General features: G+C 34.8%; 1 protein-coding gene across 5 annotated transcripts in view; it reads right to left on the minus strand.

Moving 5' to 3' along the window:
* Positions 1–24,958, minus strand: part of EPHA7 (EPH receptor A7) — a 157,571-nt gene that overhangs the window by 27,204 nt on the left and 105,409 nt on the right. For 3 of the 5 annotated variants that reach the window (XM_016198770.2, XM_016198769.2, XM_016198773.2), the window contains exons 6-7: positions 4,477–4,601; positions 266–449 (exon numbers count right to left, since the gene is read on the minus strand). In XM_016198770.2, coding sequence (XP_016054256.1) covers positions 266–449; positions 4,477–4,601 — 309 coding nt within the window. The remainder of the gene's footprint in view (positions 1–265; positions 450–4,476; positions 4,602–24,958) is intronic. The other 2 variants (XM_087817515.1, XM_016198771.2) reach the window with 1 other exon arrangement.

Consider the following 24,958-nt stretch of genomic DNA (forward strand, 5'->3'; position numbering starts at 1 on the left):
CCCGCTTCTGTCCCTAACTTCGTCTTTTCCAAATAAAGTCAGTATGTATTAAAGAGACTAATTTAAATCACCAGTTTCTAACATTTCAAAACAAAACAGCACATTTTAAATTATTATTCTGAATAACCTTTACAAGTACATCTATGTGCATATATCTTCACCTTTCAAAGTAAAAATAATCTTAAACCAAATCATTATTCCTAGCAACTAACAAAAAGTGCAAGAGTTATAGAGAGTAAGAATCCAAATCAAAGGTGGTAATTACCTTCAAACATTTTACCTGTAGCTTCCTCCAGCGTAGCAACATCAAGTCTGGGACTGTAGTTTCCATAACCAGCAGCAGTAAAAGCCCGAATCTGGAAAACATACACTGTTCCTGGCTTCAGGTTATTAATGGAGGCTGAAGTGGACTTTGTTTTTACTGTCGAGTAGGTACGTTCCCTTTGATCCTAGAAACAATATATACAGGGGATATTTAATTGTGATTGCAACCAGGCAGTTTGACAGCCAATTTTTGCAATTTATTTCAATTTGCTGCATTGTTATTACAAAGGCTACATTGTATACTCTGTGGACTATTGTACGTTGAGTTGTTTCTCAAATAATATAAAATGTAAATGTGAACACATGCCTTTGTTCTATAAATTTCAAAGAGAAATACTTTTGTTTAAACATGTATGATATTTTGAACGTTTGCTTTGTTGGTAGAGGGCAGAATGGAAAGAACTATTCAGCCATAAAGAAAATCAAATGTCCTGATAACCAGGACAGGGGTACAGCTGTAAAATCTATGGTTTAGTTGAGGTCTTCACTTCATAACATAGTTCTTTTAATATTTTTGCTGAATATTATTCAGCAAGCAAAAAACCATATGCTAAAAATGAAGAAAGCTATTAAATCAAGAAATTTAGCTAACATTACAAACATAGTAGAGCGATTTTCAACCAGTGTGTTGCAAGAATTTTTAAAACATGTAATGCCTGACTATTTAGTCAGGGGTACTAACCTCTTTTTTCTTAGAATGTCAAATAAAAAAATGACAACAGCCAACACAATAGGTCTGTTGTGAATGTCCTGACTTGAGCCATAAATATATAGGTGATATAACAGAGTTGAATCTTACAGGTCACATTGCATAATAAGGTTGCATCTGACTGGTTAATTCTTGGTACCAGAAATTCTTATATCCAAGTATAGGCACCTGATTTTTAAAAAATTCACACTGGAGCAAAAACAGTAGGTAATTACTATTATTCTTTTTTTAAAAAAAAATCAATGAAAATTATACCTATTTTTTGGTGGCCACAGAATTCTAGTAGTTTATGAGATAAAAAAGGTTGAAAATTGCTGCCATAGTGACATTATCAATTGTTTTCATTAAAACTGCATTTATAACAGAATAAAACCACTTTTACAATATAGTAATTAAAGGAATATTTTAAATTAAAAGTATTAATATAAAAGTCAAAGTATTGTATAATTTATGGCTTACCAATATTTTAAACAATACAGTTTTGTTCAGTTTCCTCATTTTTCAGATATATAAAGTGAAGCTTATGGAGTTTACAAATGTATTAATCATATTATATGTGATAAGCCTAAGAATATAGTAAGTTTAAAAATTCAAGAATATAAAAACTCCATGAAAACAATATTCAAATGAATAAAAATTTAAAACTTAATTGATATGCCTCTAATGGGCTATTTATGAAAAAAGATAAAAACGGCTCATTCAAATATACAATTTTAGACAGTTTCTTATTCGTTCTATAATAAATGCCTGTGCTCAACTGTGACTGTCAATGAAACTCTCACCAAAATCTGAAAATGTCAGTCTGATTATGTGATTTGTTGTCACATTGTTATTTATAAAACTGCAAATAAATGTATATTCAAACTGGATTTTTGATTTATAGTGAAACTGATTTGTGATTGTCTTCATTTTAACCATTCATAAAAATGATAGTTGGTATTATAAATATACATTTATCTAAAACAAAACAAGGTATAACTAATATTAGATGACATAATGATATATATATATGTATATATAGAGAGATCATATGCTTACATACATTACCATGCAATAGTTATTTCCCTTTAATGACTGCCTGATTTGTAAGTTCAGCGAATGTACAAACATTTTGTTTCTACCATGCAAAATAGAGAAGTAACTACTTGAACAAGTGTATTCCAGAGTAGGGATTTACAAAATGTTTTGTTCCACTGTAAGAAACTTCACTCTCATTTACCACATAACTTACATTACAAATATGTACATTTTTGCTTTTGAAATCTGATGCAGTTTCAGAAGGGATTATAACTGTTAGAGCTCACTGGAAAACAGACATAAAACCAATATTAAAAACAAGGATTTCCTCAGAACCATATTTGATGGGACAAGTAATGTTTCCCTGGTACAAAATGGGGTATTTAAAATGTAACTTTGGCAATGGAGTCACGAATTTATAAAGGAAATAGTAAGTCAAAATACTGTAAACTTAATTTGAACACTGAAACTAATCTTAAACTATGTTTTCTCTTCAAAAGGAAAAATATTAACTATCACCAATGCACTATGTGCCTGTTAATTATTCATTCAAGTAGATGACTACCCAAGTTTTTCCAAAACTTTAAGCTTCTATTTTATTTTTATTTTATGTTTTAAATTTATCTTTATTGTTGAAAGTATTACAAATGTCCCCTTTTCCCCCCATTGATCACATCCCCCCTGTGCCCCTCCCCCAGGCCTTCACCCCACTATTGTCTGTGTCCATGGGTTAAGCATATATGCTTATAAGTACATAGGTTAATCTCTCCCCACCCACCCCCACCTTTCCCCTGAGATCCCTCAGTCTGTTCCATGCTTCTATGTCTCTGGATCTATTTAGTTCATTGGTTTATTTTGTTCTTTAGATTCGACATGCAAGTGAGATCATGTGGCACTTGTCTTCCTCTGACTGGCTTATTTCCCTTAGCATAATACTCTCCAGGTCCCACCATGCTGTCCCAAAGGGTAAGGGGTCCTTCGTTTTTACAGCTGCATAGTGTTCCATGGTGTAAATGTCCGAGAGGATGATTGTATTTCAGTCTTCTTGAACTTGTAGAGACTTGTTTTGTGTCCCAAAATGTGGTCTGTCTTTGAGAATGTCCCGTGTGCACTTGAGGAGAATGCCTATTCTGCAGCTTTGGAGTAGAATGTCCTGTAAATGCCAGTTAAATCCATCTGACCTAGTGTGTCGTTTAGAGTCACGTTTCCTTGTTGATTTTAGGTCTGGAAGACCTACCCAGCACAGTCCGTGGGATGGAAGGTCCCTCGGTATGACTGTGCTGCTGTTGGTCTCTCCCTTAAAGTCCTCGGGAAGTTTTTTCCAGCCTGTGTGAGTCCTTTGTCCTGAGGTGGGGCTCCTGTAGAAGCATATATTAGGGCCTTGTTTTCTTATCCATTCAGCTACCCTATCTATGTCTTCTGATTGGGACATTTAACCTGTTTATATTTAAGGTTATTATCGATAGGTATTTATCTATTGCCATTTTATTTCTTAATGCCTATGTTTCTCATTCTCTCTATTTCAACTTCTTATTACCACAGTCCCTTTAACATTTCCTGCAATTTTAAGCTCCTATTTTAAAATGCTGTCTAAACGGTTAAAATAGTTATACGTGTATTACAGTACTTCAGCTAACTCATTTAAGTTAGTAATAGTAACACTATTACTACTACTAATGACAATAGTTCCCATGTTTCAAACCTTGAGCCAGGGATTGAGGCAGAGCCTGCGTCATAATTGGTGACCGGGCGGCACCATGCTCTCCCAGGCTCCGGGTGGGTCAAAAATAAATGCACTCACACGCTCGGAGACACCACTGCCCATTAAAACTGAGCCACTGTGGAGATTAAGGGGGCAGCACATGGGTTTTAGCCTTACTTTTTTTCATGGAGAGAGGAGTGCAAAGCAGTGGTCATGGACATGAATAACATAACATAAATGAAGTACATTTCAGGAGGAATGTAAAGGAATGGAATATCGTCACCCGATTCTGAAGTTTAGAAGAAAACTACAAAGTGACTGCAGAAAATATTCTTAATTTTCAAATTACTGAATAATTTGAGGCCACCATAATTATCACTGAAACCACATAAATAAAATAAATCATTAAAGGCCCAAACAGGCGTCCTAAAAGAAACATTTTTCAAAAATGCACTGGGCTGTGTGGTGCTAAAACTTCCTCCACCTAATTATTGTGATTTCAAAAACTGAATAAATAGATACACTTCTAATGGAATATTTTCATTTGTGTAACAGAAATTTAATACACAGAAATTATAATAACGAACCGGAGATTCAGGGACGATGGCTATCACTACGAAGCCTGAGGTTCCCCAACAGCGGGCGTAAGGGCCGCCTCAGTGCGCAGCGCAGAAGGGCGGCCTGAGGCGCACAGCGCGGTACATCTCCCGGCCCTCGCACTTACTTTCTCGTAATACTTGATTTCATACTCCGTGATGACTCCATTGGGATGCTCCGGCTCCTGCCAGGAAAGCTCCACGCTCCGCTGTAGCACTCGCTCCTTCATTACTCCGCTCACTTGCGAGGGAGCTGTTTGGACAAGATGTGTCAATAAACAATGAGAAAATTCACTGGATGCCTCAAATCAAATGTCACAACTGATCAGTTCCATGCTGTGCCAGTTTCACGAAGGTAACAGAAAGCACCTTTTCATAGTTCACAATTCAGGAGCTAATGAATATTCAAACAGGTCCTTATTACTGCTCATAAACCTTAATAGAAATTTAAATTAAAGTGCAAACAGCAGAAGATAGCATTGTTCAAGTTACTAAAAAATGGAAATGATGGGGCTGAGAATGACAATTAAGCAAATGAATGCTAATTAGGGCTACAAAATATGATTTCAGATTAATCTCCAGTGATAAACTAAGTCCAAATATTTATTTCACATGCAACAAGCAATACGCTTATAAAAGAAAAAATAATTTAATATCGTGTAACAAAGAGTGTATGAAATGGCTACTTTAATCTTCAATTAAGGGGATCACACACAAAAATGCTTTCATGTTGTGTGTGTGTGTGTGTGTTCCCAAAGAATTCCAATTAACCTTGAAAAAAATTTTTTACACTTCATTCAATCAAAGGCAAGAAAATGCTAAAGCTGCTGATATTCAAATATGTGCGTGAAAACACATACATACTCTTGCACATGAAATTTATACTTATGTAACCTAGGTCTCAAGCTTTGATAGAAGCAGTTCAAACTATAATTTTGCTCTCTCTTTCTATATCGATAATAATGTGCTTAGAGTTCTTTCATTCTAATTAGTGGCACATACTCTTTTTGGTGGCTAAGACTGTGGAATGCAGGGAACTAATTTGCTCTGTCTAATTTGCTCAGTGATGATTAACTAGTTGTCTTCTCCGTCTAAATGAGTAGCTGCACTGGCTTGGCTGAATTTCAGGGGGGTCATTATGTTCCATGTATCATGCTCCATCTCATTCTGTAAAATATTTTCAGGCTGTTAATTTAATTTTCAGATGTCCAAATTTGTTAATAATCCTGCTGACAGAAAAGCAATTATATGGGGCCAAAGCTGTTTAAGCAGGCTTCTGATGTTTATCCCTTTGGCTTTATTTTGTTTCTTCCACTTTTTAATATTTTCTTGTATCGATGTCTAGAAAAAAAAACACCATTTTTCACTCCTTTCTGGCGTGGCAGTTGGAAGGGAAGGACGTGGAAGATGCACGACTCCCATTTCCTCGCAGATTACTAACAAAAGCGTAACTAGGGACGATGAAGCGGAACAGCTTCTGCTTTCGGGGGATGCGGCTGACGTCCCCAACACACTGTGTTTACAGAATAAATGTGTTCCTGATATGCTTCCAATGAAGCCAATTTCTAATAAGAAATCTTAGTTTTTGCCACAACTTTTCCAAGCCGAGTAAGTGCAGTGAAGCTGCACTTGTTTCCAAAGTGAGTTGCCCCTCGGCCCAGAACATGCTCAGCTCCCCTCTGCCCACTGCGATGTTCGGGGGGCTGCTTCCTCCAGCTGTACCCGAGGAAAACACTCCCAACTAAGTGTGAGGTGAGATTCTACCTAGCAAGTCATCTCTAATGGTCTAATTCACGTAAGATCATTCCGAGAAATCGGTTTCTAACTCTGATTAGCAAAAAGTCGAGTGCAGCACAGGTAAGACTACGGTGAGAGCCAACCACCTGTAATTACCCAGTACAGCCGCTGGCTTACGAGCGATGTGTGCCATCTGGAAAAGGGGAGCTGCAAACAGGTTAGGCAGTCAGGAGGTCCCCATCTCGAGGGCTCTTTCAAGGAACACACAGAGCTTACTGCGATTTTCAGTTAAGTCAAACTGTAAGACATTTTGATTAATTTCTGTCCCTAAATATTAAGGTGAAGGAGGCAGGAGACGCTGAGTTCTCCAAGGTATGGGGGACACTTGGTGTATAAATTTACCTCAATTCGTTTCTGTGAAAAGTTACAGCAAGATCGAAGTATAGACTGAGACTCGATTCCTGCAAGTTACCCACTAAAATGATAATCATTGTTTCAGCCTGGAAAAAAACACCTTTACCAATAAAATTTATGGTAATTGGGGGTTGGTGAGAAATACCTAAAAATACTTTTTGAACAGACAGTATTTTAAAACTCATCTGTCGGCACCAGCAGTGCAGTATGCCACATTCCACCACCCCTCTTTTGCCCAAGGAGCCATATCTGTGAGTGACTATACTCCTGATTTTCTATATATTTCCCTTTTTAAAAATTTTATCCCTTGGTGATACTGTAACCAGTCACACATTTTAAGAGGATCAGAGACAGAAGTACTAGCACATGGCCCCGGAGAATAGATAAATTGCATGATAGGAAAAATCTTTCCCTGTCTTACGTCCTTCAAATACAATATTTTGGTGCGGGAAAACTGATAATATTTTCCCTTGAGTTTGAATGTCTTAGACATAAAGGATATACAACCCAAAAGATATATAGCTAAGCTAATCAGATTCTAATAGGGTCATTTTTTTTCCAGACAAATTTATATGTACAAGTAAAATTGAAGTTGCATAAAATAATCTTAAAACTCAATTTCTATGGTGAATATATATGATCTATTAAATTGATCACATTGTTACAATTTCACTAAAAATATAGTCATGCTCACGCAAAAATATTCAATTTACTACAATTAAATCTGAAGTTCATTTTGAAAAGAATATGTACACAATTAAATTATATACAGTTAACAAACAATTAGGTGCTATGACCTTTAAATTGTAATTTCCACAATTATCAAAGTGAAATAAAATATAATTAGAATTGATGTGAAGTTAATAATTAGTAACCAGTAATAATAAATTCCCTGAATTTGAAAAAGTGGGAAAACAAACACTTCAGAGAGAGGAGCTTTTAAACAAAAACTTTTAGTAGGGCTTCTAACAAACGATTAACAGATTCATTTCTCACCTAAGTTTCTAGAAATATTCAGATGTAAAAATTAATTTTAACTGAAGAAACAGATGGAGCACCTTTACCCTTAATGATCTTCATGACTTACTGGGGACATATCTGGAGTCTGTACAGATGACAGAGAAAGATGACCTTAGGAAAGTCAGAAGACGAGCTGTTCAAAGGGATACATTTCAACAGTATGAAATCAAGGTTGATAAAGTTGATGCAACACGAAAGCAGAAATCTAATAACAGACAGGAGGTAAATTTGTGGGCTGGGTTAGTGTGAGCTTCTGAATTAAAAAATAATCAGTAGGAATGGTAGGTTTATGTACAGAGCTGAACCAATCAACATTTTACAGGTTTTGTGCTTCAAGCACTCAGGCGTGACTTTTGATCTTAATCATTTTCTAATTAAAAAACAAAAAATACATTTACATTTTACGATGAACTGTATTTATAAAGGCTCGATTTCCCCCCTAAAATGTTAATTTTATCTTCATGTACGGAAAAATTTCCTAGCACAAGGTGGGGGAAAAAGACAATTTTAAAAAGCAGTACAGTAGGCTAATGGCCCTCCAAAGATGCCTGTAGTCTAATATCTGTAATACGTGTATGTGCAACAGGATATGGCAAACGGACACGACAGCTGTAATTAAGGTTATAGATCTTACAATAAAGTTATTATCCTGGACTTTCCCCAGTGGGTCCCATCTAATCACATTAGCCCTTAAGAGCAGAGCGATTTCTCCAGCCAGGGCCCGGGAGGTGCTGCTGAAGGTGGAGCCAGGGAGGAGTGAAGCGGGAGGGGCATCAGCCTGTCAGAGGCACCCCGGGAAACATGAGAAGGTGTGGGGACAGCCTTCAGGATCCGAGGATGATCCTGGCTGACAGAGGCTGGGAAACGGAGACCTCAGCCCGACAAGTGCAAAGGCCCTGAATTCTAACAACAACATGAATGAGCTTGGAAGCGGGTTTTCCCCAGTTTCCAGACAGAGCCCAGCCCAGCTGACAGCCTGATTTCACCCCGGGAGGCTGTCAATAGAGCATCCAGCTGAGAGCCCTGCTGTGCCCAGATTTCTGAGCTGCATAACTGGGGGATAAGAAAGAGGTGCTGTTTTTAAGTTTTTGTAGTAATTTTATGGTAGCAATAGAAAGCCAATACACATAGATCGTAAAGCAAGACTTACTGGCCTATTTATAAAGTCTATGAAAAAAAAAGGATCATGATAGGATAGTTTGATAATGTGATATGTCAAACTTCATGTTGCAATAATGACGTCAAAATATTTTTATCTTAAGACTCAAAACACAATGCATTCAAAAAACATTTGTTGTGGTAGAACTTCAGCGAAGCTCATGAATTTTATTTTGGATTTTAAAAGTAATTTATTTATACTAGCCAGCATTGTTACTACACTTAAATGCTCTCATTGAATTTCAACAAAGAATGGTGAGTGAAAAAATATTTGTATTTCTAAAGAATACAATGAGGTAAGATGGGTCAACAAGCATGAAATGACCTTTTGCCATGCATTTCAAGTTGTTAAATCTATTGACATTTGTTAGGTTGCCATTAAATAAATACAAAGAGTGAAAATGAACAAATCTTTAGAGCAGTCAAATGCAAATCTGACAACAGCAGAATAATAGTCTTGACTGAACACTTCTGTTGCCACACAGTGTAGAATTCATTTTTAGCAATCCTTTGAAATCAGAAATATTTCTGTATTATTAAAGGCTTAGTATTTTCTAACACACAACTTTTAGCTTCCTTACTCTTCCCCACAGGTGTTTCATTTTTGCACTACAGAAAAGAAAACCATATAAAAACACCTATAAATGTATTTCAATAACAACACATGAGGCCATAAGCACACACACAGTTAAGTATCACGTACCATATCAGTTCAATTTGGGGGGTATGTAGGAATATGTAAAAAATCCTAACATGTGATTTCACTAAACTTTAATTTCCTGACTGTAAAAAAAGAGGTTAGTAATAATATTAAGAGCAATAAATATAAAGTTTTACCTAACAAAAAAAGCACCAGAACTAAGGGAAACTGAGCCCGCAGCAATTATGAACAATTAATTTGTAATAAATGTCTGTCAAATTATTTTTGGTTGGAGAGAAGCGTGGTGTGTAGCTAAAACAAACATACAATCTCATTCTGTAATAAGTAGTTGAGAAAAAAAATCAGTAGAAAATGAATTTCTCTTTTTCAAAATTAAATGATGTTATTTGCATTGTTATCTAATATACCAATTAGGATGATTTTTATTCAAAATGTAAAATACACAATATAATACATAAGCTATCACAGAATGGATTTCTAAAATATTTAAGCACAGTCACTAAAAAGACAAATAAGAGTAAAGCTAAGATCTGAAATTTCTGTGAAAAAATGAATGTGATGTTGAAGCAGAAAAAAAAAGCATCCTGGATTGAAGCTCCAGTCAAGTACATTCTTAAATTAAGTCAATATATTTTCAGTAGGGTAATATAACATAACAGCAACTATAGAAGCCAGTATTCTACAATCTGATTAACTAATAACAGCCTTATTCTTTAAAGCAATAGTTACAACATGATTAGACAATACATCTTTCTGAGAATAAAGTTTTCTCTGTTATCATCATACAATTAGAAACCAATTGTTTGGATATTTAATGAATTACTATAGGAGTCAGCACTTCCTGGCAAAATCTCTCTGTAAAATGCTTTAAGGTCAAAGAGGTGTGGGTTGTGGGGAAAGCTACGATGGCCATTGGTCAGTTGTCAACGCATACTGGGCCCACTGTCAATCTCAGTTTAAGTATTGACTAAAATTTTAATTGATGAGGGGTTAATTTGTAAATCCTGGGTGCGTTTGTATTTTCATAGAGTTACAACGTAAATAAAATAATATTTTGTAAACAGTATGTATGAATATAGCAAAGTAAAGACACACAGTATGCACCTGTGAATTACTACTGTTATTTTTTAAAAATTTTGAAAGCCACTTCATTACATGATACATAATTGAGGGCATATCCCTTTACAGAGTAATGTACATGTGTGTAATGTGATATAATACAAAACATAATACAGCAAAAATGTGCTTGCCAGTTCCATATTACACCATTCTTTTACGCTATCCCAAACTTATTGATGATGGTTGAAGAAAATGACCGATTCCATTGTATTCTGGCTGCTATCAGTGTCACACTTTTCCACTTTATGGTTTCTTTTCATTCTATTTCTCCTCTTTGCGTCTTCTACCTTGGTATGAATTATTTTTCAATGTATTCTTTCTAGGCTGAAAACTCATATGTATCGTAACCAACCTACTTTCTTAAATACTATGTAATAATAATATTTATTGCAGAAATTGTCCATTACTGGTTTTGTCCATTTTAGTTTTTTAAGCTCCCCCCCGCCAAATCATCACTCTGGTGCTCCTCACAATTTGATTTTAATTTCCCATCCTATTATAAGTTGAATTATTCAAGGAGAAGCAGAGAGAAGAAAGAACAAAAGAAGGAAGAAAATTACACAAGAAGGTGGTGGAGGAGGAGGGGAGGAAGAGGAAAGGAAAAGGAAACTTAAATATCTCAAAACTCATTAAAAATACTTCATTCAAAATATGCAATTAACAAATATTATCATCTCAATTGCTCCAGGTACTCTGAATATATATTATCTCCAAAGTGCACAAACTTAAGAAATTCCTATTTCTTAAAAGTAACTTCTCAGTACCAGTCAAGACTTGTTATTTCAAGAACCTACCGCTCAGTTTAATGGAGTCTGCTCAATCCATTTCAGCCAGCACTGCAGCTTGTACTTTAGAGTGGTGGCCTCACAATGTGAAAGCTACTGCCTAGGAATTTAGGCACAAATGAAAACTACTCTAAATTTCCTAAGCCTGTCTGATGCCAATGGTGCACCATGGCATTAATTTACTAAATAATGTTTTAGTACCAAGAGAAAATTAATGCAATTTCCTACAGTGGCCAATACCTGAGGAGTCACTTATTTTATTTTATTTATTTTATTTTATTATTTTATTATTTTTCACAGAAAGCTGAGCATTCAGTTTAACTATCTTTAAAATTCTTCAAAAATCAAGACATAAAACTAAGGAGTCACTTTTATATAGTGGGAAAATCTGGTTTATAATGAATAGTTGTATGTAAGAAGAGTTACTAATTTATGACTAAGTTTGGTTCCAAAAGTTAATTGTAGTTTAGTTGTTTGTAATTAGACTTCATTTCTCATAGGGACAATATCAAAAAGAGCACTTCGACTTCCAGGTTAGCCCACAATTATGTATGTGACCTAGAATATTGTTAAAATATAGATTTGTATAGAAAAGGAAATAAAAACAGTTCTAATACTAGTAACTAGGCAAAACAAAAAAAAATACAATGAATAAAATGTTTGTTACTATAGTGAATACAGGTTCTTCAATAAAGTAATTAAGATCTTCTCAAATCCTCCTAAAATTCTCCCATTTCTTAGCCAGAAATCGATCAGCTTTGGCTTGTCTCCTCCCCTTTCCATATATGGAGTTTTGACTTTATTCTTAGTCTCCAGCCACCAGGAAATAACCATCCCAATAACTAACTAGCAAATAAATACAGTTCCACCGTTTATCAGAGTGAAGATCTAAGACCAGGGGACAAAGCTGGCTAGTCACCTGATTTTGTAAACAAAGTTTCATTGACGCACAGCTGCATCCACCTGTTTGCATACTGTCTCTGGCTGCTACCGTGATAAAATATCAGAGGTGAGGAATGCTACAGAGAAAATATGGCCAACAAAGCATGAAACATTTATTATCTGGTCCTTTTCAGGAAAAGTTTGCCTATCCCTGAGTTACAGTCTGTTTTGGGCTGCAAATAAGAAAACCCAAATAGTGGTTTAAGGTTTGTTTGTTTTCTTGTGCAAAAGAAAAAAAGAATGTGCTCCACAAATAGGCAGTTGGTATTTTTTTTCCTGTGGCTCAAGGATGTAAAGATGATTCTCATGGCCCTTCTCTCAGGGTTGCGACATGCTGCTGTTGCTGCTACGGTAAAGCGATCACATCTGAGCTGCGGCAGGCAATGAAACGGCAATGCAGGGGTGCTCGGGATTGAAATTAGGACAGCCAACCTTTCCAGGAAACTCTAGCAAGCTCCTGTTTAGGTTTCATTCATCTCTTTCCCTAGGCTGAACGTGGATTTCTTAAAATTTAAGCTGGGTATGCTGCTGCTCTAAAAAAAAAAAAAAAAAGATAGTAAATAAGAAAAAATAACTCGATATTAGGGAGGAAACTAGCAGCGTCTGCCACCCTCATCTTGATCCCAGTAGCAGGGGGGAGGGAGAGCATTCACTCACTTGATTCCTGTCCCCACAACCTCAACTACTTTCTCTTCTGAATACGTACAGAACAGAAAGAACCAAGAGAAGTGATGCCGATTCCTAAGTGAAGGCACCAGGTTACGGATAAAAAGTAAGGTTATGTAAAACAGGACTTGGAGAGATATTTGTGATACCACTAATCTTTATCTGTCAAGTTGAAGACGGGTGAGAAACATTTTTTCTTTTCTTTTTCTTTTCTGTTTGGTTGCGTCAAATAGTTATTTCAGGAAAGCTTTTCCCTGTAGGACCAGATAGTTGAAGATACCTGAACAGGGCAACAACCACTATCCCGAAAAAAAGTCATCTCAGGTGATTTAAACAGATCGTCAATGAGAGAAGCCATTTACTAGGCAGCACGAATAACATGTTAACTGAACATAAATAGAGAACTTTTTACAAGAAGACCTATCAGTATCATGACTTAATTTAGCCATTATATACTTGAGAAATCCTCGTGAGGATGAGCGCCTCACACTGATCCCCAGCACCAGCAAGGAACTCTGTACCATGCAGGTTTAGGCACTCAGTATATGCTAAATAAATCGATAAACATATTTTGCTGCAAATTAGCCTTTCTCTTTTATATAACCAGTGTCTTCCTCTTCTTTGGATCCTTCCTAATAGATGTTACACCAACTTAACCTTCTCCCAGGAAATAAAATTCTTTCTCAAGCTTATATCCGTTTCCATTTGCTGAGGAATTCCTCTTTTCCCCTTAACAGCCAAATATGCCAACGAAATTATCTAGATTTCGCCCCCTCCATTTCTTCAACTCCCATTCATGTTCCAATCTTCTCCAATCTGTCCACTTCATCCTATCCAGTGAGTTGCTCCTAGGCCACCAATGCCCTCATCTAACCAAGTGAATACTTTTCTCGGTCCTCACCTTTCTTGGAGGCATTAATATTCTCCTCTTTTCCCCTTGGCTTCCATGACCACTCTTCTAGTTTTTCTGTATGGCTAATTCTTTTGTTTCCTTAGCAAGCCTCTTCTTAACCAACAAGTCAAATTTCCTCAAGGTTGCATAAAAAGATGCTCATTTTTAATCAAGGAAATGCAAATTAAAACCATATTAAAACACCACTTGATATTCACTAGAATGGCTACAATAAAAAGGACAGATAATAACATGTGTTGACAAGGACATGGAGAAACTAGAGCTCTCATGCAATCTTGGTGAAAATGTAAGTTTGACAATTTTTTAAAGAAGTTAAATATAAAGTTACCATATGACCCAATAATTACACTTAATTGTCTACCCAGAAGAAATGAAAATATAGGTCTACATGAAAACTTAAACTTGAATGATCATAGCAATATTATTCATCTAGTCAAAAAGTGAAAACAACATTAAGGTTCAACTGGTAGACGGATGAAATGGGATACAAGGGAAATATATAAATCCACAAAATGATGGACTTGCTATATGGTACAACGTAAATGAACTTCAAAAACTTTATGCTAAGTGAAAGATGCCAGATGCATAAGACTAACATTGTGTGATTCTACTTACATGAAATGTTTCAAAAGACAGTCCTATAGAGAGACTAGTAGTAGATTAGTAGTTGGGTAGGTCTGGTGTGGGAGTGTGGAGTGACTGTAAACGTACATGAGGGAAATTAGGAATTCTCCCTTTACAGCACTGTAGAGGTGGAAACTGACAAGTTTGTATGATTACCTGATGAATGTCTATTTCCCCCACTAGAAGACTAGTATGCTCCATAAGGCTGGGGGTAGGGGTCCTATATGATTTTGGTAACAAATAATGTCCCTTCTATGTATCACAGTTTCCAAGCTTTACGTAGACACTTAATTCCGGTTTACTAAATAAATAACAACTCTCAACTACCTAAAAATTTCCTCTAGGAAGCAAATTTAATTTTATTTCTAGTTAATTATCCTCTCAAATTAAAGGGCTAAAATACCTCATAGAACTTTCTTAAGTTGTATATATACCTTAAGATCAGACTTTATTTTTTGACTACTGATGGCTATGTATATTACACTTCTTTAAGGAGAAATATCATAAAATCCCAAAAGATTAAAAAACAAACTAATGATACCAATGTATGTTAGGATGATAACTTAAAAGTCAGCAATATTTTGGTAATTTTCAATATATAATTAAGATAAATTTTGATACTAATGAGTTCAAACTATTAACTCAAAGATTTTAAATTCAAAGCTTTTAAAACCTAGCATAATTTTGCTTAGTATTCTGAGACCTTATTTTATATTATTTTTTAAAAATTCCAAATGCAACCAAGTTCTCTCACTACATCTTACATTGTGTACCCACACGGGATTTTGGAGATCAAACAGGACATATAAAATTACTGGTTATATATAACATACTTGTTAATAAAACAAAGCCCATCAAAATATTAGTTTCAATTCCCCCAATTTTTATTTAAATGCTTGTTATGATAAAATATTTTAGTTTATACACATTCTCTTGGTCTTATAACTGTTTTGGGGGGAAAATGAAATGTGCATATATATACATATATAATACCTACATAAAAACTTCATATTTACGGTTAAAAGTAATTTATACCAACATATATTGATAATTCTATGGCTAATGATTTCCATAATGTTTGACTACAAAAAAGTATTGTGAAAAAATGATTTGTACATTCTCAAAGATACTTCTCAGTTATATACGACAGTCTCAGAAATTTTTTTGGCTATAGTCCCTAAAAATTAACTCCATATTGAATAAAGGTATGAAATTAGTAACTCTTCAGCTTTCTACTGAAACAATGACCAATACATCCATAAACAGCAATAAACGTATCCTCAACTCTGTGGATCAATTTGCCAGGTCTAATTTCAAGGGATTATTGTCATCAGAGTTAATTTTTGTTATAAAATTCAAATCTAAAATTTCCTCTAAAACAGAAAAAAATTCTTTCCTCTCCCCCCAACCCCTCTTATTTTTAGTTTTAGGTTTATTTCATTTTAGATCTCTTTGTCTAAATCAGTAGACTATCCACAGACTACAATCAAGGCTCCAGAACAACTTTTGTTCTCTGAGAATGAAGCAATGCAGGGTTATGTGAACCTTCCATTACATATTCACATAATCTTATCTCACTCAATGCAATAGCAAGGCTCTGCAGGGTGCCCAGTACCCTGGCATTTTCAGTTTAAGGGCCTGGCAGAAAGTTGCAGGAATGATTCATTAAAGGTAATTCTGCTTACTATAAATCTGATTCCTTATTAGCGTAAAACAAAACTAAACATACAACTGCAGGAAATAAATACAACATTGAAATATATACCAATTGTCTATGTTGCAAATATTACCCTGCTGATGTTCACATAATACTTGCGATTCACTGACTGACAAATGCTTAACAGTTGTGGAAAATGAGTACATTTTCTATTTTGCCCAGTAATAAAATTTGTCCAATGGTACACTTCTTTAGAAAACTGCATCATATTTCTGAACACATCCCTCATTTCTGTTCTACATTGTCTTGGATGGCAAACAAAAGCAATTATATAACATATTTTGTGCTACACACAAATGAAAAATGAGAGGCAGATTCCATATGGTTTGTAGTTAAGAATGTATTTTGAATGAAAGATTCCTACATTATTTTAAAATAAAAACTTGAATTTAATAACATTCTAGTGTTGTTGTTTTTTAATGTCAAGGACAAGAAAGAATTACCATTAAGCATCTAACCACAGAGCCAAATAAAATATTTTATTGAAGATGTAAAATAAATTAATATTTAATCACTAAATAGCAGTTGTTATGAAGTGCCACTGAATCAAGTCCCATTCCTGATGACCCCGAGTAAGTGATGTCCACGATGCCCTGTCCCCAACAAGTCTGCTATGCCCCTGTAGACTCACATCTATGGCTTCTTTTATGGAATCATCCATCTCATATTTGGTCTTGCTCTTTTCCTGTTGCCTTCTGTTTTTCCCAGCATCATTGTCTTTTCCAAAGAACCCTACCTTCTCATGATGTGCTCAAATCAGGGGAGCTTCAGTTTATTTACTTTTAAGTCCAGCGATATTTCAGGCTTAATTTGTTCTAGGACCTACTTGTTCATAGGTCCAGGTAGATGCTCTCCTCCAACACTATATTTCAAACGAATTAATTTTTTTCCTAAAAGCTTCCTCACTGTCCACCTGTTGAATCAGTACACAGTAGCTGGGAATACAAGGATGTGGGTTATCTGATTGATGACTCAGTTCAGTCATCAATTCAAAAGGAGTCTACTAAATAACAGACAGGGAACAATTTTCTGGTGCCAGGTGATCAGCTTATGTGTTCTAGAAACAAGAAACAGCCTGGCCGGGTGTGGCTCAGAGGCTGACATCAACCGAAGATCCAGGCGATCGGAATTTAATTCCCAGTCAGGGCACGTGCCCGGGCTGCAGGCTCGATCCCCAGTCAGGGGCTTGCAGGAGGCAGCCGATCAGTGACTCTCTCATCATTGATGTTTCTCTCTCTCTCTCTCCCCCTCTCCCTTCATCTCTCTGAAATCAATAAAGATACATTTTTTTAAAAAAAGAAAAGAAACATTTGTTAGCTACTACCCAATGATCCATTTGGAAATTGTACATTATTCCTTAGATAAAAGGTGCAAAAGGTCACTTGGAAAACACCCCCCCACACACACACAAACACACATATACACACAGGTGTGCACACTGAAAATGTAACTCCATCATGTTCCAGAGTTAAAAAGAAAAGTACTTGCAAATCAGTCTAAGTTAAATTTGATTTCTGATGCTTAAAATTAACCACCAGCATGACAACCACAACATACAGATTAGGTATTGTTTATATATACATACACACACATGCATATATGTATATGTTTATATATGTGTGCATATATGTATATGTATATGTATGTATATATATGTGTAATTTTAATAAATGGAAAGAAAAGGTATTGTTAAAGATGCTCCTTCCTCAACTTTAAAAGCTTTGAAGTAATACAGAAAAGATTCAATCCCAGCTCTGCTTATCAGACCTTAAATAGGAATAATAAGAATGTTACAGGAATTCAAAAGTATAATGAATGTGAATCATTTAGCACAATACTTAGCAATTAGCAACATTTCAATAAATGTTAGTATTAAGAAAGATTTTAAAGAAGAAATAAACCTAGCCAAATTGACTTTATAAAACAGCACATCAAGAAACATCTCCATTCAGTTCATTTACATTATTCTAATGCAAACTGGCATTTTAAAATTTAACATAAATATTTTAAATACAATATGTTTGAAACCTTGAATATTTTAATGTAGGTCCACAGAGATATACCATATTTAGGCATCTGTTGAGGTGCAGAGGTGTACTGTCTTATTCAATTATTATGCTCTACTTAATTTCTTTTTATTTGTGGGTTAATAGGGAATATGACTTGGTAAATGCTCTACCAAATTTAAAATCATTCACACAAATTAAAATGTAAGGATGATATATACAACATAAAGTATTATATGTTGAACTCTGGGTATTTAATTATAAGCTGTAGTTTTTCCGATTAGAGGAAATTTTCTCTGCTAATAAACTGATTTGTTTATTATTTTTAAGTGATTTGAAAGTACGACCATAACACTTCTTTAAACTCATCAATTATAACTCTTTAAAACATATTTTGCTTTATGTTATTCTGATGCTGTAAAGTGCCCGTATAACCCTCAGTTAACTATCATGGTGTTGGCTACCTTGAGCTGTGTGAATATGAGAACATTATTTCATTTTATTGTGTGCCTCAGTTTTCTCACCTCTTATATGGAGATAATGTTGTCAAGTTCTAAGGGGCTGTTGAAAGCACGCAGTGAGAAAAGATGTGCAGGGCTTAGGATACTAAGTATAAAATAAATGGAAGCTGTCATAGTAATAGCACAGCATACAGGTCTGTTATGGTTGGCCTCTGTTACTTTTCCAGCGTCATTACCTATTATTTCCTTCTCCTATCTATATGAGAGGCTTGCAAAACACCTTGGAGTTTCTTTAACAGGGAAAACTCTCTCTTTTTAAACTGTACTTTCCATTTCGTGACTTCATGGCTATGGCTGCCCGATTTCTTCTACATGGGAATCCTTACACCCTAGTCTGCTAGCAAGCTTCTGCTCACAACTTCAAGCAAATCAGAGGCTCAGCTTCTTTGTATTTGGTATATCCTTTAACTAGGGTGATTACCTGTTTATATCCCTTCCTCCTTTACCAAAATATGAGCTCCCCTGGAGTAGAAACTATATTTGTTCACGGTTACATCCCCAAACACTGCACGGTACCAAATACAAAGCAGGTATTTCACATGTTTGTGGAACAAAATGAAAGTAATGCATTAAAGAAGCTTTAAAACAATTTTTTTACATATGAATATAACAATATTCACACCTCTGTTTTCAATGCTGCCCAATGTTGTTATTTCTTTAATATTTTAAATATCAATGTCCAGACTGATGATACTCATGAGATTAGTAGCAGATATAATAGTTACTGGAAAGCTGCTAATTTTTTAAAAAGGCAGGTAAATCGCAGCATTCTACTTGTACTGAGAGGTTTTCCTTTGTTATTCAGTTTCTAAATGACAAAGCTGACCCTGATAAGGGTTATGGAATACCTCTGTACTATGCTGCAAATACCTACTGCTTTAGATCAATATCCACAAAATATCCATTATGTGTAAAAGCCCAGCCTACTGAAGTAGGCACAAAGAAATCATCTATTTTACACTAATAATAACCTACAGAAAAGCAACTTAATTTCCTCAAACTTTCATTTTGTCATATAAAAATAACAGATTGCTTACAACTTCTGTAAATACTAGGCAGATAGGCAAACAACCCAGCGAGCCACAGGTGAGAGGAGCAGTAGCTAGTGGAGAGGTATTCAGGTTCAATCTAGGTCCTGCCAATGCTCCATTCCTGATCTTTGGTCTAATTTTAGAGGAGTTATAAACTCTTTATATTTTGTGCTGATGTGTGCAAGCAAAGAGTGATGAAGATGTTATCCTGATAAGTTAGAATATATTTGTAAACCATATAGATGAAATAAATCATTCTGTATCTTGCAAAATTCAAAAAGAATTCTTTTTTTCCTAATAATAAGTTGCATATTTAAAAAATATTGATAAAATCATGTACAATTAAGGACGAAATTCTTAAAAAATCAGGAATATGTGAAAAAGGCTATGCAAAGCCATATATGATGCTTATGATTTTTTTGTTATTCATAATTTAGTTTGTAAAATATTCTATCTGTTAAATGTATGTGCACTTGTGTTTATAATTTTTATTTAAAACAACCATAATTTTAGTAATAATTAAAAATTCTTAAAATATTTTTTAGAATACTCGGGTATTTCAGCATCAAGAGATTATTAATAAATTCTGAACTTTTTTGTTTTAAAATATGAGTGTTTCATAATATGAGATAAGCTTCAGAAAGAAATGTAAAATTAAATGAGCCATTTAGGAAAATCAGGTATGCAGGTTCATCTGTCATGTGTTTACAGTTAGTGATCGCTCCCAAGATCATCTCTATGAAATCCCTTGTTTCTCTCTTTGACATATGAAAGAAAACATTGTCATTCTTATGTGTTTTTTAGATCAATCTGTTGACACCGGTATCAAACAACTTTGAACTGATGTTGAGTTGTGTAACAAGTGACAATATCAACTCCCAAGGCAGCCAAAATGCTTGCTTCATGAATGCACTTTGACAAGCCAGACACAAACCTGATACTTACAAATGTGCAGCAGCAATAAGTGAGCGTCACAAACAGTAAACAAAAGCTTCCATTACCTTGAGAGACATGTTTACATTCTCTGGAAAACATTTCATATATTAATTATTGTTCCTCTGTTTTATCTTTGTTGAGATTCAGCACAGGCGTTGCATTTTTTTAGTAGCAAAATGTTTGCCACCTGCTTGTGGATAAAAACTCTGGCCCGTAGATACTGCTGTTTGTAAATGACTCCCAAAGGCAACAAGACATCATTTCCCAGGTGGGCTTCTCATTTACTTTCTGTTTTTTTTTTTCTCTCCCACTATTCATCTGTGGTGACAAGTGTCAATTATGGACAGGAGATTTATGGGACAGGAAAGATAAAGCCCAATTTACAAATCATTTCCTGAGCAAGCAGACAGGTGCAATGACAGAGCCGGCTTGTGGTAATTGAATTTCTTGCTGCTATCTACTCAGTCACAAGAAGATGTCAACCTCAAGGATATTAGCTGTGGAAAAAGTCTTAATACACTATGATTTTGAATGTGGAGATGACAATATAGCTGGGGTTTTAACTCTGGACTCTGAATGGAATATACTAAAGTAATTTTTCTCATGTAAAAATAAGGATTTTCCTGACCCCTTAAGCGGACAGTTCATCAGGGACAATATGACAAGGTAGGCTAACTTTAAATCCAATGTCAATACTGGTTAAGAAAATAAACTCCATCCAGATGTGTTTAAAAGTTGATGTATATATAACTATCAATACACTAAAACTGAAAAATATTTGTTGGAGAAATGCACATTTTTTCATGGGTAACTAGTTTGAACCTTGTTATTGATGGGAATGTTTTCAATCATATGACTATGGTGCTACAAACTTGTAGTTAAATGTTGCCTTGTTTTAAAAAATATACAAATATATGTCATCATAGGAATCTCTGATTATATTAATTATAGTTAATCAGCTCTCAAAAACTGATATAGCTCGTTTAATTATTAATTTTACATGCTTAGTTTAAGTCCAGTGTTTTCAATGCATATATTAATAGGTAAGGCTTCATGTGTGGCATTGATAGTAAGTCAAAGTTCAGGAGGTCTACAGAAAGTATGATACAATCAATATTGTTGCTTTGTTTGCACACATTTTATTAAAACAAGACTGGCTTGTATAGTGGCCATCTTCTCAAAGTTTAAGATTTAAATGCTTCAAATTAACTTTTGTTTTTCCTGAAAAAATCTTTCAAATCCCACAAAATGTGATAACTTTTTGAAATGGGGGGGACACTTTGGACAAAACTTGGCTAAGAAATCTGTCTAAATTTCTACATATTCTAAAAACATGTTATCTAACAGCCATTGTTTCCTAATAGACGCTTAAGTTAATTTCCATTTATATTTATAATTAATTGATTGCAGATGATACAGTGAATCATTTGAACATGTGGGTGTGTCTAGAACTTCATTAGTAAGAGAATTTTCAGTTTGATAGATATTGCCACATCACTCTAAGCAGGTTTATACATTTCTAGTTCAACCTGAAATTTACAAAATTTTCCATTTTCCTGTGTTCTTGACAACCCCTGAGATTATTACATTTTTAATTAACATTTTATTCTTATGTGTTAAATCATCTTTTGTGTATTTGACAGGTTGTTTTTATTTTTTTAGTATTTTGTAATTTTTCCCCCAAATAAATACTGGGCACTACTCCTTTATCAAATATACATGATATTTCCTCCTACTGTGAGGCTTCTATTTTCACTTTTATAGTTAGTTTTATCAATCTTTTCTTTATGGGCTGGGTTTCCTGGAAATTCCTACTCTAATCGGAGGCCGTAAAGAGAGCCCTCTGTATTATCTTCAAAATTGTTTGTTATATTTTTCTCTTCACAATTGTCTTTATTCTATGAAATTGATTGTTATTTATTGTGTACAGTACAATAAATGGTATTATAGTACTTTTTATTTAATTATATCACCTCTATTATATTATCCTACTTCTATATACATTTGAGACATTTGTTCTGTTTTCTTAGGCTACTTATCTGTGTTTTTATTGAGAGCATATTTTTAATTCCATAGCTTTATAACACATTTCCACACCTTTTTCTTCAAAATTGTGCTAATGATGCCTATTCATTTTCTCTTTTTCATTCAATTCAGAAATCTGATTAACTGATTAAGTTTTATACACACACACACACACACACACACACACATATCTATTGCAAATTTGATTACAATCACATTGAATATAAAAATTCACTTGAGAAGGCTTGATATATTTATAGTATGAGGACTTCTAAGCAATGGATATTGTCAAACTTTCTGTATATTTAGGTCTTTATGTCATTTGAAAATGTTTTGTAGTTTTTTAATATAAAATCTTGCATAACATATGGTCCCTTCTACATTTTTATGTATTTGTTTCTGCAACTGTCAACTGCATTTTTAAAATTATGCTTTCACATTGACCACTATTCATTTTCCAACTAATGAATGCTGCATACTGAGGAAGGTACCTATATAATTACCTAACTTAATGGTCAAAACTGTCTTTGGAGAAGGCATTTTAACCATGTTATAGATAGGAAACAGGTTAAAATAATTTAACCTTCTTAAGGTCACTAAATCTATAACACTAAGGACATAAACTAGGTCTAAGTTATTTTTCCTTTTGAGGAAAGCGAGCTTATTTATTTGTAGGTTATTGATATGAATCTTAAGAAAAACGGTTTTTAACCAAAGTTCACTTTGTTCAATATGGCCATAAAGACCCCAAGCCACATTTTATAAGTTTTGGTGCTCTGTCTCTACTCAAAAGTCTCCTCTCTTTTCATGCCCCATCTAGTCCCGTGTTAATAAATGGTGTAGGTCCACTGTTCCGGAGGTCACTGCAGTTCCGTGTAGCCATTCCGAACCAAAGAAGGGTTTTGAGAAATGGGAGGTTCTTTATGAGTGCAAGTTGCCACTACTTATTAAAATAAAAGCTTTCTCATACACAACCTTGTCAGCAGTAGCACTTAGTGACCTACAGGGCAGCTATTTACTAAAGACAGGAACTCAGTAATTGAGGTCCCTATACACCATATCTCCCAGCCTGAACGAAAACAGTACAAAGCTTGAGCTAAATGCTTTTTAAGCTACTAGAATTTTTAAACTACTCAATGCTTTTTAAGCTACTTCTGTATGTCTCTGTCAAAAATGCCCAGTTCGCCCTTATTTCCATTATGATATTTTATATGTAATTCCCAATTGATTAGAGTTGGAATTACCTTAGTTTGGGGGGGAACAAAATTAGCCCTCAACTTAACAAGCTCTAGGTTTAGGTGTGTGTGATTTCAGAGGTTCTCTTTCCAGAAGATGTTTAGTAGGTCAGGAGGATCCTGTAAACGGAGAAGCTGTTCCTATGACTTCTGTCTCCTTTGTTTTTGTCCTACTGTGATCTTTATGTTGATCTCAATCTAATATAATTCACAGTGAGGAAAAGTTCTGACTTCAGGGTATGTTGAACAGGGACATAAATTAAGATTTATTGAGCATAGTTTTTGTAAGGCTTTATAAAACTTTCTTGATTATAACTTATGGCTTAGTTCTTCCCCGGACTTCATCACATTTTGCAAGACAGACATAGAATGTTAGAATCAGAATGGTTTTGGGGGCACTAGAATTTAATCTCCATAAGGACAGGGACTTCGACTTATTCCCTGTCACCTATGCAGCCAACAGTCATGGTGGGAGCAGAGTCAATACATTAAAATATATTTTCCAATTCAGTATCTTGAATTCTATAGTTGAGGACACGGAGACTCCAAAAAAGTGCAGTAACTTGTCGAAGGGAACTGGTCACTTAGTAGGAAAGTGGACTAGAATTCAGTTCTTCTCGTATTATGGTCAGTTTCCCAGTATGTCAATTTTCTACTAACTGGGGAGCCACAGACAACACTTTCCTGATCCACGTATTAGAACTACAAAGAACAGAAATGAAGACAGTCCCACTTACAGGTGCCTTTTTGTTAGAGCTGGTCTACTGGGCAAGGTGTGAAGCATTTTCAAGAAATTCTCAGTACATTAAATTGGCTGAGAAAGAGTGCAAAATCAATTATTCATCATGCAGTATTTTATGATCTTCAAGATACAGCACACATTTATAAATTTTATGAAATAAAAAGTCAGCTTTCTTACTGTAGACTTTGTCTTGCAACTCTGAAAGTCAAACAGCTATTTCATTTTCCTTCAAACATAAAACTGATTTGAGAATAATCACTGAGGAATAAACTTAAGAAATCAACAGGACTTATATAAAGAAAACAATAATCCTTTACTCAGCTACACAGAAACATTTAAATAAAGGAACAGAATATGT

This window comes from Miniopterus natalensis, chromosome 5, assembly GCF_054644295.1.
Source record: "Miniopterus natalensis isolate mMinNat1 chromosome 5, mMinNat1.hap1, whole genome shotgun sequence".
NCBI classification, from domain to species: Eukaryota; Metazoa; Chordata; class Mammalia; order Chiroptera; family Miniopteridae; genus Miniopterus; species Miniopterus natalensis.